Source organism: Quercus lobata, chromosome 2 (genome assembly GCF_001633185.2).
Source record: "Quercus lobata isolate SW786 chromosome 2, ValleyOak3.0 Primary Assembly, whole genome shotgun sequence".
Lineage (NCBI taxonomy): Eukaryota > Viridiplantae > Streptophyta > Magnoliopsida > Fagales > Fagaceae > Quercus > Quercus lobata.
Window position 1 is genome coordinate 9550038 of NC_044905.1, and position 12441 is coordinate 9562478.

Sequence of the window (12441 nt, forward strand, 5' to 3'; positions counted from 1 at the left end):
CAGATCTGTATTTTGCGACAGATCACTTTCCCTTGCATTTTTTTCCTTGGACCTCTCTTGCTTTTTGGTCTTCTTGGTGAGCCTTTAGGCCTTACTTTTCATTGGGCTTTCTTGCTCATGGGCTTTTGGATATGGATTTGCAAAAATGTGCATCAACAATTGACTAGACATGATTGGACAGCACCACCGAATTCCGGTAGATCAATGATCAATCCACCTTAGGAGTTGTGTAATGCGATTGTGCGAAGAATATGCTTGATTCGTTATCCATCACAAAAAAGAAATGAAAAAAATAAATAAAAAATCTACCCGTTGCTTCCAACAAACTCATCTTAAAACGCCGTCGCTTCTTCCCACTTGTATCACAGCCATAGATTACCGTGCCAAAAATGGACCCCATCGTAAGATACAAATAAAAAAATTAATTTAAAAAAAAAAAAAAACAAATCCACATGTTTGTCACTAAAATTCTGGTCTGATCGCGACAAGATAACGAACCTCATGGCCGAGAAAGCTATTCTCAGACCTCAATTCCTCGTTGACGCGCACAAATTCAAACACAAAAGAAATTGAATTCCTTAAGAAAAAATCCAATTCCTTAAAGAAATCGAATTCCAGAGCTTCCTCCAAAGCAAACATGTCGCAATTCTGGCGCGAAATCAATCGTGTCGGCGAATTAGGGTTTGTGTAAACTATCCGATGAGGAATTTTCGGTGAATACTAAGTGGCAATTTTTCTTCATTAAAATTACACAGCATAGTATCACATCCAAACAAGTAAGTTTCCTTTTATAGATTTCAATATGTTTCCGAAATTGGAAATTTATCTTATACTCTTCAATAAAAAATATTAGTATTTTTGTTTGAACTAGGAAATGGCAACACCGGTTGAGCCTCCGAATGGGGTTAGATCTCAAGGAAAACACTACTATTCGATGTGGCAAACGTTGTTTGAGATTGACACGAAGTACGTGCCCATAAAGCCGATTGGTCGTGGGGCTTATGGGATTGTGTGTTCTTCGGTGAACAGAGAGACCAATGAGAAAGTAGCGATCAAGAAAATAAACAATGTGTTTGAGAATCGCGTGGATGCACTGAGAACTCTGCGTGAGCTCAAGCTTCTTCGGCATCTTCGACACGAGAATGTCATTGCTTTGAAAGATGTCATGATGCCTGTGCATAGGAGAAGCTTCAAGGATGTGTATTTGGTGTCTGAGCTCATGGACACGGATCTGCATCAGATTATCAAGTCGTCACAGTCACTCAGCAATGATCACTGCCAGTATTTCCTCTTTCAGGTGTGCATTTTTGTGGTCTTGTTTTTGAGAATGTTAGAATTGTTGTTGGGATTGAGAGAAAAGAGAGAAATAGTGAACATGACACTGCAGAAAATTAAGCCTTAAGAAGTTATATTTTCACTATATGAAATTGTTGTGTTACAATGAGCTTATTGAAGTAGAGCTATAGTTTTGGTACTAGAAAGTTCTTTAGCGTTTTGGGTGTTTGAAAAATTACACTTAATAGTGCGTTAAAGTTTTGGATTTATAAAGCATGAACAGTGAGCTGTAGGGATCTTCTTTTTTCTTTTCTTTTTTGGGTCTCTTAAAAGCTCCAAATTTCAGCTTTAGCTTTGAATATGTTCATTTTTAAGCACTTCTCTGGTAGTGTGTAGAGAAACTAACCCCAGGCTAACTATAGACTAACCGTAGGATGTAGTAAAAGTTATGATGTGCTGCAGTAGTACAAGTTGTATAGGTATAATTAAATCTAGACTGATACCTCTAAGATAGTTGTTTTGCAATTTTATCTAAAGAGGTTGGTTTTGCGATTTGAAACCATGTTGCTTTTCTAGTGTTCTTAATTCAATGATAAATGGTGCTTTTATTATTGCAATTGGCTCCTGAGTTTGGTAACTTCATTCATGCTTTATTGTTATAGTGATAACCACTGCCTCAATATGAGGTTGTTATAGGTCATTTGTGATCTCAGCCAAAACCATGTGATAGTGGTAATGCAAAGCTGAGTATTAAATTACATTTATGTATGTCTCTGGCATACAATTTTTCTTGCTTATTTTACTTTTGTGGGGATATAATGAGGGTTGGGAATTGCGATCAGCATGCTAGTACTTGGTACTTAGATACAGCTTGCATATCCTCTTTGGTGGTTTTATAGTATCGAAAACATATTTTCATGTTGATCATAGATAAGTGTCAAGAAAATATGTGAATGATTTTGAAATTCTAATGAATTTCTAGATAATGTTAAGTTCCATACTGACTTATTGAAAAAGAATAGTTTCATGCTGGATATAACGCCCATGCTACATAATGGCTGTAGGCCTCTAAAGGAAGACATATAAAAAGATTAACAAAAATGTTGGATAGATTTCTAGAGATAAGTAGTTTAATTGTTCGATCAAACATGGTTTGAGGGAAATTAACAATACCTACTCTGTGAACGACATCAAGTTCTGAGCTACTGTCAATATCTGTTTTATGCCACCTGTAGTTAAATTTAGAGTCTTTTGAGTCTGTTTAGCAGTTACCTTATTTTTTATACTGATCACCTCCACTCATTCTAAAACTGTCACTACTTTGACAATTGGTCACTATATCGTTGACATTATGTACTGTTGTTTCTGCTGCTGTTAGCATATAATGTGACCATAGAATGCCAACTTACTGTAATAACTTGCTCTGTTCCTTATTATCAATCTTGCTGAAATAGTCTCAGCAGTTGTTCATTATCTGGGTATTAATGTTTGAAATATGCTGGCACATTCAGTATTAGAAAAATCTTTACAGTCATAGTAATTGTTGAAGTTGCTTAATCCTTTATGGCTTGTATTAATCTAATCTTCCCGGTCCAGTTGCTTCGTGGATTGAAATATCTCCACTCTGCAAACATCCTTCACCGTGACTTGAAGCCTGGGAATCTTCTCATCAATGCAAACTGTGACCTAAAAATATGTGATTTTGGGCTAGCACGTACTAGCAATGTGAAGGGCCAGTTCATGACCGAGTATGTTGTAACTCGCTGGTACCGAGCCCCAGAGCTGCTCCTCTGCTGTGACAACTATGGGACATCCATTGATGTGTGGTCTGTCGGCTGCATTTTTGCTGAGCTTCTTGGCCGAAAATCAATCTTTCCTGGCACAGAATGTCTCAATCAACTTAAACTGATCATCAACATCCTTGGTAGCCAGAGAGATGAGGATCTTGAATTTATAGACAATCCAAAGGCAAAGAGATACATTAAGGCACTTCCATACTCTCCTGGGACCCCCTTTTCCCGTCTTTATCCCAATGCCCATCCCCTGGCTATTGATCTTCTGCAAAAAATGCTTGTATTTGATCCATCAAAGAGGATAAGTGTTACAGAAGCTCTGCAACACCCTTACATGTCCCCACTGTATGATCCCAGCTCCAATCCTCCCGCCCAGGTCCCCATTGATCTTGACATAGATGAAGATTTAGGGGAAAATATGATAAGGGAGATGATGTGGAAGGAAATACTCCATTACCATCCTGAAGCGGCTACAGCTAATGCAGAGGTCAGTTCCTAGTCTTTTCTTGCTTGGTGTTGCTGGGAGGCCTGGGAAAGTTGTCTTGCTTTGGATGATGAAGCCTTTTTTGTTTTGGTACTAGTCAATTTTATTTATGTTTTGTTTTAGTTTTGGTCAAATAATAATCTTGGGAATCGTGCGTAATGCTATGCTGTTAAGGCATTATATGACTAAATTTTGTTCTTGAGCTTGTCAATGAGCTTAAAGCTCTGTTGTCTGTATAATAGGTGGCCTCTCTTTGTTGTATATAGGTGTGTTCTTGTAACATTATGGTCACAAAGCTGGTCTGCATAAACTTTTACCCTGTGTAATGTTAAAAACATTTCTATGCTATATGATTGTACAAATTCATGTAATCTAGTAATAGTTTATGGTGGGTAGGTGTGTTTTATTCATAAAAAGAAAAAAGAAAAAAAGAGAGAGATGTGTGCTGAAAATCTGTTATGTTCTGCTCTTGTTACACTTCCCTTTCCCTTTCTCTTATTTACAGCCATTTAGAGCTGCCATTCCTTTGCTTGGAAGATTTTTTAAAGGAGGGAATGGAATCCATATTCAATTATAACATCCTCTCCAAAGTCCAAAGTGTGTTGATGATCGGTGTTATATAAAACAGTGGCTGATCAAGAATTAAACCTGCACACTTGTCCTTAAATAAATTTAGAATTTAATTAAGATTCGCATAGTTCTCTTCTTAGAAAAAAAAAGAGGTATAAAATGCTTTGTGGCCCCGCTGGTCCCTTCCCCTCCCTTTGTGAGTTTGTGTTATTCCAAGGAAGAAAGCCAGCATTTGAGCGCATGACACTGGTGACTGATCTCTCAAGGTTGCTGCTGGATGAACAGAAGCCCGAGTCTAATTAACTGGGGTGGGCTATTGGGCTGGATTGTTAGATGCCAAAAAGTTAAGCCCAAATCGATGCTTTGTGCCCTTGGGCTGGATTGTCAGATGCCCAAATTCATGGATTATTAGATGCCATAAAGTTAAGCCTATTGGGCTGGATTTTGGTTGACAACAGAAACTTATTGAACTCTTTCCCTCTTTTTTTTAGAAGACTAGCTTTGAACCCGCACCTTGCACAGAGACATTTTGATAATAAGAAAGGTCAAGAGCCATGTAACTCTCCTCTCCAAAAGAAAAATGGAGAGCCATGTAGTTCAATACAATTGATCGATTCTTTCACGTGGAAAACTTGGATTCGAACCCCTCCCACTTGTTATAAGTGAAAATAAATTAGAAAATATATAAAAGATCTAGAAAATCAAAGATTATATAAGCAACATTACAAATCTATCATGATTGGTTTTAATATTAGACATTATTATTTGAGGATAATGAGAAATGAAAATGAATATTAGACATTGTTTCAACAAAATTATTTTATTAATTACCAAATTTTTTTTTATAAGTAATAAACTCCAAAAAAAAATTCCGTCAAGAGTAAAAAAGGCTATAAAATTCTACAAAGAAAAAAATAACAAAAACAAACATAACAGATATATCAATTTCAATAGAATTAAAGTAAACGTTTTCAAGTTTCAATCCATACTTTCTGCTCCCATATCCATCCCCTCTCTACTTTAATTAGTGACAAGAGAGCACGTAAAAGCAATCCCCAAACTTCTGCTAGATGCCAAAACCTGCTACGAGTGTTCATTGGAGTAGTTAACTAATACACTTGAGAACAAAAAGACTATAAGATCCTCACAAATTTTTAGCCCATCCATATCTCCAGGGGTAATACTGTAATAGAGTAATTTCAAAGGAAGTACCAAACAAAAGGACCCAAAAAAAAAAAAAAAAAAAAAAAAACTTAACTTTCTTTAATTTATAATTGCTTTTAGGGGTAAAAAAAGTAATTTCATAGGCCATTGCACCACAAACTTTTTTAATAGTATTGACCAAACAACAAAACCAAAAGACTCACAAAACTGCCATTTAAATGTAAAACAAATCCGCTCAAAACTCTCGTTTTTTATATAGATAGAAGATATTAATTTCCTTCCAACAAAGCAGTATTGAGCACAAGATTTAAGAAGTGAATTAGTGTGCAGATGTTTTGATTAAAATATTGAATAATCACTTAAAAAACTATTCATTATTTTGGGAGCAATACTCCCCACTCTTAAATTGAGGGTCTCATCAGTCATCACTAATTTAATTAACATAATCTACTGTTATATAGAAAGAGATGGCATTATTCCCAAAGTATAGAAAAATTATTACTTTTATTTTATAATTTGATAGTTAGGATGAGAGGATTTAAACCCTAATTAAATGTCTTTATTGAAAACAATATAAGATGCCCATTAGTTGAGCTAAAGGCTTTTGACAAAAATTACTACTCTTACTAGTAACTAGTATTGCTTAAAACTGTTCGTTAATATATCTTTACTAACCAATAACCAAAAAGAAAGGAACAAAGAAAGAACAGTTAGCGAAAATTCTCAAGCATATATGAAGGAGGCGGCTTCGTTTTGACTATATAAGTTTTATCACACTAAACATATGCGGAATTGCTCTGTGGCTAGTTCAGCCATCAAACTTGGCACATTTTCTACCGACCACCACAGTGTCTTTTTGCATTTAAATTTTGTTTTATGCACGCATCTCTACGAAATTGATGCCTGCCCTTAATTCTTAAATGATACCACTTTGAAATTTCATAAGCAGCCAAAAAAAACGTACGATCTTGATAACAGGACGTTTAGGCCAAGAGAAGAAAATGTAAACAGTGACATCAGGACTAAAATTTCAATTTTACTTGGTCTGAAATTTTTTCTAATCCCAAATTGATATTTTTGTGTTACCTTTGCATATAAAGAGAACGCAGTATTTGTTGTGTATAATGTATTTTATACACTAAAATCTTCTTCTTCATCATAAGTCCCATATTTGAATAAATTTGTGGTGTGTTTGGATGACATAATTCGAGTATTTAGATTTAGATTTTGGTAATTAGAATTTAAATATCTTGTCTGAAAAGTTTAAAGAGGTCAAAGATTTGAATTTGACAAATTCATTAAAGATTTTAAACCTTTAAAATGCTTAGAGTTGAAATAATTTCTAAAATCAATGAATTTGAAATCAAAACATTTGAAATCTAGATCCAATTTCAAATTCCCAAACACAACTTAAAAGTTAAACTCCCACAAAAGAAAAGAAAGTTATGGTTGTTTTAAGGTGGCATGGTCGACAAGTCCTAAAGGAGACATGAAAGAAAGTGTCATGGTCAGTTGAAGGAAGACTCATCTGCCATGTGAATCCCGTGAGAGACACTAACACCTGGTGTGTGAGTGTGTTTCTTTTTTTGTTTTTTTAGTACTAGCGCCTAGTGTGAGTATCAATAGCTTATTAATTTAATAAGGAGTTTATTAATATGTGCCCAGTGTGAGTATCAATAGCTTATTAATTTAATAAGGAGTTTATTAATATGTGGCCAGGGCACATATTAATAAACCAATTTTGAAAAAAATTTATCAGGATTTGAAAAAGTTTTGACAACTTTTTTAATTCTCAATAAAACTTTTTCAAAAATAGATTTGTTAATGTATACCCTAAGAACATATATTAACCGGACCCATTTAATATAACTTGTTTAGTGTTACATTTCTCATTTTCCAACAAATTTCATCTTGTCTATCAATCATGATGGGAATGCTGGAATTTTAGAATTAGATGCCTATATGCAATTATGCATGGATGGCAGGAATGATTACCAAAAAAAAAAAAAAAAAAGGATGGCAGGAACAAAACCTATATGCATGGACACTCATTATTACATTTTACCCAAAAAGCACTTTATCAAATTTATAATATTATATGTTTTCTATATATTTTTTATACATATCATCATTTGAGTATTTGACATATATTTTGAGAGGGTTATCACTTAGGTTTTTTGGGAATTGATTATAGAAATAATTATTCTAACAAGAATACAAACATTAGAGAAAAACAATTAAGGAACCAAGTGCTGTTTTTCTTAATTAGCCTAAAGAAAAGAGAATTTTTCAAAATGCTTGGGGCCATGGCTCCCTGGCCTCCAAGTGGCTCCGTTGTACATCATGCATAATAAGAATTTAGTCGTAATTAAGGTAGACTTAAGTTTCTTTTGGATCACATTTACACATCTGTGTTTTTGTCTTTTTTTTTTTTTTTTTTTTTACCAACACCTTTTACACTGTTCATAGATATGAACAGTGTATTAAAGTAAAATTACAGTATTTTCAATAATAAATAGTAATTTAAAAATTATTTTTTTATTATTTTTAATAATAAATTTTTAACAAAATAAACAATATTTAAACACGTAGGATTCTTTGTTTGGCGTAGGATTCTTTGTTAGCTTCTGAAGCCGCCTCTCTCTCTCTCTCACACAGTTTCGCATGCCCATAACTTACGTACATGATTTGAAATACTGCGGCATTAATTAATGAGTATTTTAAAAGGAAAAAGGAAAGAGAAAAAGAAACTCAGCAGCAGCCAAGTTTGGACTACTTTTTCTTTTGAGCAAGCCAAGTTTTTTTTCTTTTCTTTTTTGAGAAAATTTTGAGCAAGCCAAGTTTTTTTTTGAGAGTCAGAGCAAGCCAAGTTTGGACCAAGCTTTTCAGGGTCTTCCATTATTCATTGTTTCGATTGACAATTTGCATAAATTGCATGCAATAATAGCAACGTACGAATCTTCAATAACTGTGTGCGGTTTTATTTTTTATTTTTTTAAGAAAAATGTCCAGTTAATATGTGCCCGTAGGCATATATTAACAAATTCATTTTTGAAAATTTTTTATTGTAAATTAAAAAAATTGTCAAAATTTTTTAAATTTTTGATAAATTTTTTTTAAAATTGGATTATTATTGTGTGTCCTTAAGATACACATTAGTAAAAAAATTTAAGAAAATACTTATATTCTAGAAGGGCCCTCCCCCTGGTAGAACAAGAGAGCATTATTCTAGCATGGAATATGTTCTCAATTATCTGTAAGTCCTTAAAGAAAATCTTGATGCTCTCTAAACAGACAAAACTTGAAAAATGTTGGTATCTTCTCTCCAAAAAAAAGGGTTCCTTTCACACCAACCAGTGTTTTGAAAATTACGACCTTGGTAGTTGGTAGAGCAGTTCGTTAGTTAAGCCATTTCTGGGTCAGGTTTGATTAATAGGTTAGATTAACTAGGACATTATATTTTACACTGATAGTTTATTGAAAATTTTCTAGCTTTGTCAGGTTGTTTAAATAACCTAAGTGAAACTTTGCTAGTGTAAGCTCATCCGTGTATTAATTGACTTAATGCTTAGGAGCTCTTCAATTTTATTTTCCATCGTCAGGGCGAGAGGCTTAGGTCAATCTTTTTGTGCGCAATTACACTTAATTATAGTTGTTCTCTCATAATTCTTTCATGACTTATTCTTTCTACTCTCGTAGATCATGAAAGGTTGTATGAAATTAAGAAAAACAAAAACAAAAACAAATACACACACACATATATATATATATATATTTATTTATATATTTATTTATTTAAAATAACGTACATTTTTACATACATAAAATAAAGGGATATGTGAATATATTTTTGCACGTGAGCAATATTATAGATATGGTCACTTTATATGACATTGATGGTTGCCTTCAGAATTAAGGCAATCTTACAAGAGCCAATAAAGAACCCTGGACATAAGTTAGGTATGTAACATAGTGCCAGAAAGATGAAACAAAGGTACTGTATACATTTTTACCCTTAAGGTGAAAATCCACTTAATTTGAAGACCTCTTCTCCCAAAAACAATCGCATTCAAAGAAGAAAAGCCAAGCTAGTTGCTTTTGAGAAGTGAGTTGGGACTTGGGAGGAAATAAAGGGTGAGACTTGATTGGATGCTGCTTTTGCGCTATGCAGACCAAAGCAGTACTACATGTATGTACGTAGGAAAATATTGGTAAATTGCAGACTCATTCGTTAAAGCAACCAAGTATACGTACTTGACCGGCCAGTTTTATTCAGCCAAAAAGTAATGGATTCTGTTAATATGCGTTCTAAGAGGACACATTAACCATCTATTTTTTAAAAAGAAAATTGAAAAATTGAAAAAACTGTCAAAATAGCTAATTACTTTTTTATTTTTTTATAAAAGATTTTTTAAAATAATTTATTAATATATGCCTTGAAGACACGCGTTAATAAATCTCAAAAGTAATTGACCAAATTTTTGTTAGACTAGTAAAAAGAAGAAGTATTGAAATAGAATTGTGAGAGATGGTAGTTGGAAAAAAAAAAAAAAACTCATCTTCATTGAGATTGGGAGTTTAATTGAAGATTATTTAACCCAGTAGTCTTGGTTCAAAATTAAATAAGAACCAAGTATTTTGGTGTTTTAATTTTTTTTTTTATTATAATTATCGTAGTGGCAATTAGAAATTGTAGTTTACATAATATGCATGAGTCTTTTGGGATTAAATTTTGTAGTTTATTGCGTGGTTAGGCCGATCACCAACGCCTTCTAGATGGGAGAGTCTGTCAAATTAATGAGTGCTGAAGAAATTTTCTAACCAAATCACGAAAAGAAAAACCCAAACCCAGCCAATAAAGATAAAGCCAGAGAAAAACGTGTGAAAGTCTTTGCTTTGGAAAACGAAATCAATAAGACTTGTATGGAGACCCCCTTTTGCAAAAAGCTAACATAGACCCTTGTCTGACCCTACAAACCGACCAACACATTCCTCTCTCTCTCTCTCTCTCTCATGTTTGATCCAGAAGATACTGGCTAGTAGTAATTAAAGGAAGAGAGATTAAAGAACAATGGCAGACTGGTTGTACTCGACAATGGATTTGTTTTGATACTATTTGTTGTACATCTTTTTTCTTTGCCCCCTCTCTTTTGCACTTCAGAACAACGCATAGATCACTGAAAAATAATATAAAAGAGAAAATTCATACCACTTACAACAATGTTATAATTTTTTGGATATTGGTATATAGGGCCTAATAGTTCTAGCTCGGGCCAAAGAAGATAATAGAATAGGTAAAAGTAACTTATAGGCACTCAAGCCCCCAAACTTTATAACTCATCATTCTTCACAATGATATATATCCTCATATATATAATATGTGGTATTTAATTTCTTGTTTGATCACTCTGAAACATCGATACCTTAAAGGACATAAACCGTTCAAGCAGTTATAGGCTCACTTAGGTGTATAATGTGTGCAAAACAAAGCTCCCTCCCAAATAAAATTGTGGATTTTTTTTAATTATTAAAAAAAAAAAACTCACAGGTCCCCCCTCCCTCATAAACGGCCTACAACTAATTAACAAAAAAACAAATTGTGTAATTATAGTCTTTGACTCTTGGTCTTTAAAAACTTTAAATAATTTTATACGTTTTACATTATTAATGTTGTGGTCACCCCACAAGTATAAGTGTTTGTAGGGTATAGTGGGTAAAGGCTGAGATTCAAGTCTCCAGAAATGAGCTTCACACACATATACACTTATATTATGCTATAATAGAAATTTTATCTTGTAAAAATAAAATAAAATAAAATAAATAAAATAAAATAAAATAAAATAATAAAATAAAATAAAGTAAAAAGTTATACTACAACTTGTCAAAGTCATCCATTCTCAAATTCAAGTCCTTTTTATTGTGTAGTTAATTAGAGTCCATATATACAATATCACTCACCAAAGCCACCACTTAAAGTTTGAGTCATATGTTATATATAAAATTACTTCAAATATTACCTTTTTAATTAATTTATTTAAAATATAAGTAAAGGTTTAAGTTGAATTAGAAAATGGATTATTTAACCTTCTAATTTTTTAAGTAAGAAAAAGATATGAAGATCTTGTAAAGAATGGAATGACACAAAATTGAGTTTTTAACAAATGTGTTAAATGAAAATTAAAAAAAAATTAATTAATTCAATAGTTGAGTGATGGGTGATTTAAATTATGGAAGTCTCTGTTAAAAACATCAAGAAGTATTAGTTGAGTTATAATACTTTTAGCATGTAAAATACATAAAGTGAGTGTGACATACCAACCAAAGGAAAAATTTAACTCAAAAATATATTATATATTATTTCATAGAAGACAAAATGAAAAAAAAAAAAAATTAAGGAGTTGTGATATATTTATGATATTATTGTAATAATTTATTATTTTAATTACTTCATATTCAGCTATTGAATAATTGCTCTATGCAATATTTTATCGCTTTTACTTGTTTGTTGTGATCAAAGTATTAGTTTAAGAACACGAAAAGCTTTAACGATAATTGAATAACTGTAAATTGATCCAACCATTTAAGTATTTAAATATATTTTCTATTATTCTATTTTCCTCTATAAACAAATGTATTATAAAATAAGATTGCGCATTGTTATTTTAATATTGCCCCCAAACAAAAAATACTAAAACAGGTTTTGGAAATAACCTTTCCCTTTCGATCGTACTCCAAAATTATTGTATTCTAAAAATTGGAAAATAAATTAGTAATAAAAATAAAAAAAACGATGCAGGTGAAACAAGAAAATGAAACAAAAAGAAGAAAGACTAGAACCATCACAGAATATTAGTGGGGCAGAGTAAATCGCCGCTGATTTATGATGATTTAGAAGTTAGGATGTTTTTTCAAAAAAAAAAAAAAAAGAAGAAGAAGTTAGGATGTAACGTAATGCCATCTTAACATCATTGAAACTTGAAGATAGAGAATATTCTTTCTTCACCACAAGATCCTTGCCACGGGTTTTCAGGTCTCACTCGTTGTTGTTGCCGAGGGGGCCAGCGCTCATAGAAAACACTTTCCTCTTTTTTGCTTTCAAGAGGTGTGGAACCCACTAGAAGGAGCGACGTGTAGTACGTAGCATGAACATGAAAA

At 32.7% G+C, this 12441-nt stretch overlaps 1 protein-coding gene across 2 annotated transcripts; it reads left to right on the plus strand.

Annotated features, from left to right (window-relative positions):
* Positions 1-449: 449 nt before the first annotated feature.
* LOC115974385 (mitogen-activated protein kinase homolog NTF3) lies at positions 450-3923 on the plus strand. 2 transcript variants are annotated; one of them, XM_031094723.1, is made up of 3 exons: positions 450-776; positions 854-1297; positions 2872-3923. In XM_031094723.1, exons 2-3 carry the CDS (start codon positions 875-877, stop codon positions 3565-3567), a joined length of 1119 nt encoding a protein of 372 aa, XP_030950583.1. In that variant the 5' UTR covers positions 450-776; positions 854-874; the 3' UTR covers positions 3568-3923. The 2 variants fall into 2 exon arrangements, with proteins under 2 accessions (XP_030950583.1, XP_030950582.1); XM_031094722.1 differs by having other exon boundaries at positions 872-1297.
* Positions 3924-12441: the final 8518 nt, after the last annotated feature.

Excerpts from the sequence above, each read along its gene's own strand:
- LOC115974385 (XM_031094723.1), top strand. The coding sequence starts at position 875 with ATGGCAACACCGGTTGAGCCTCCGAATGGGGTTAGATCTCAAGGAAAA. Across the intron at positions 1,298-2,871 it reads GCCAGTATTTCCTCTTTCAG|TTGCTTCGTGGATTGAAATA; the intron begins GTGTGCATTTTT and ends TTCCCGGTCCAG.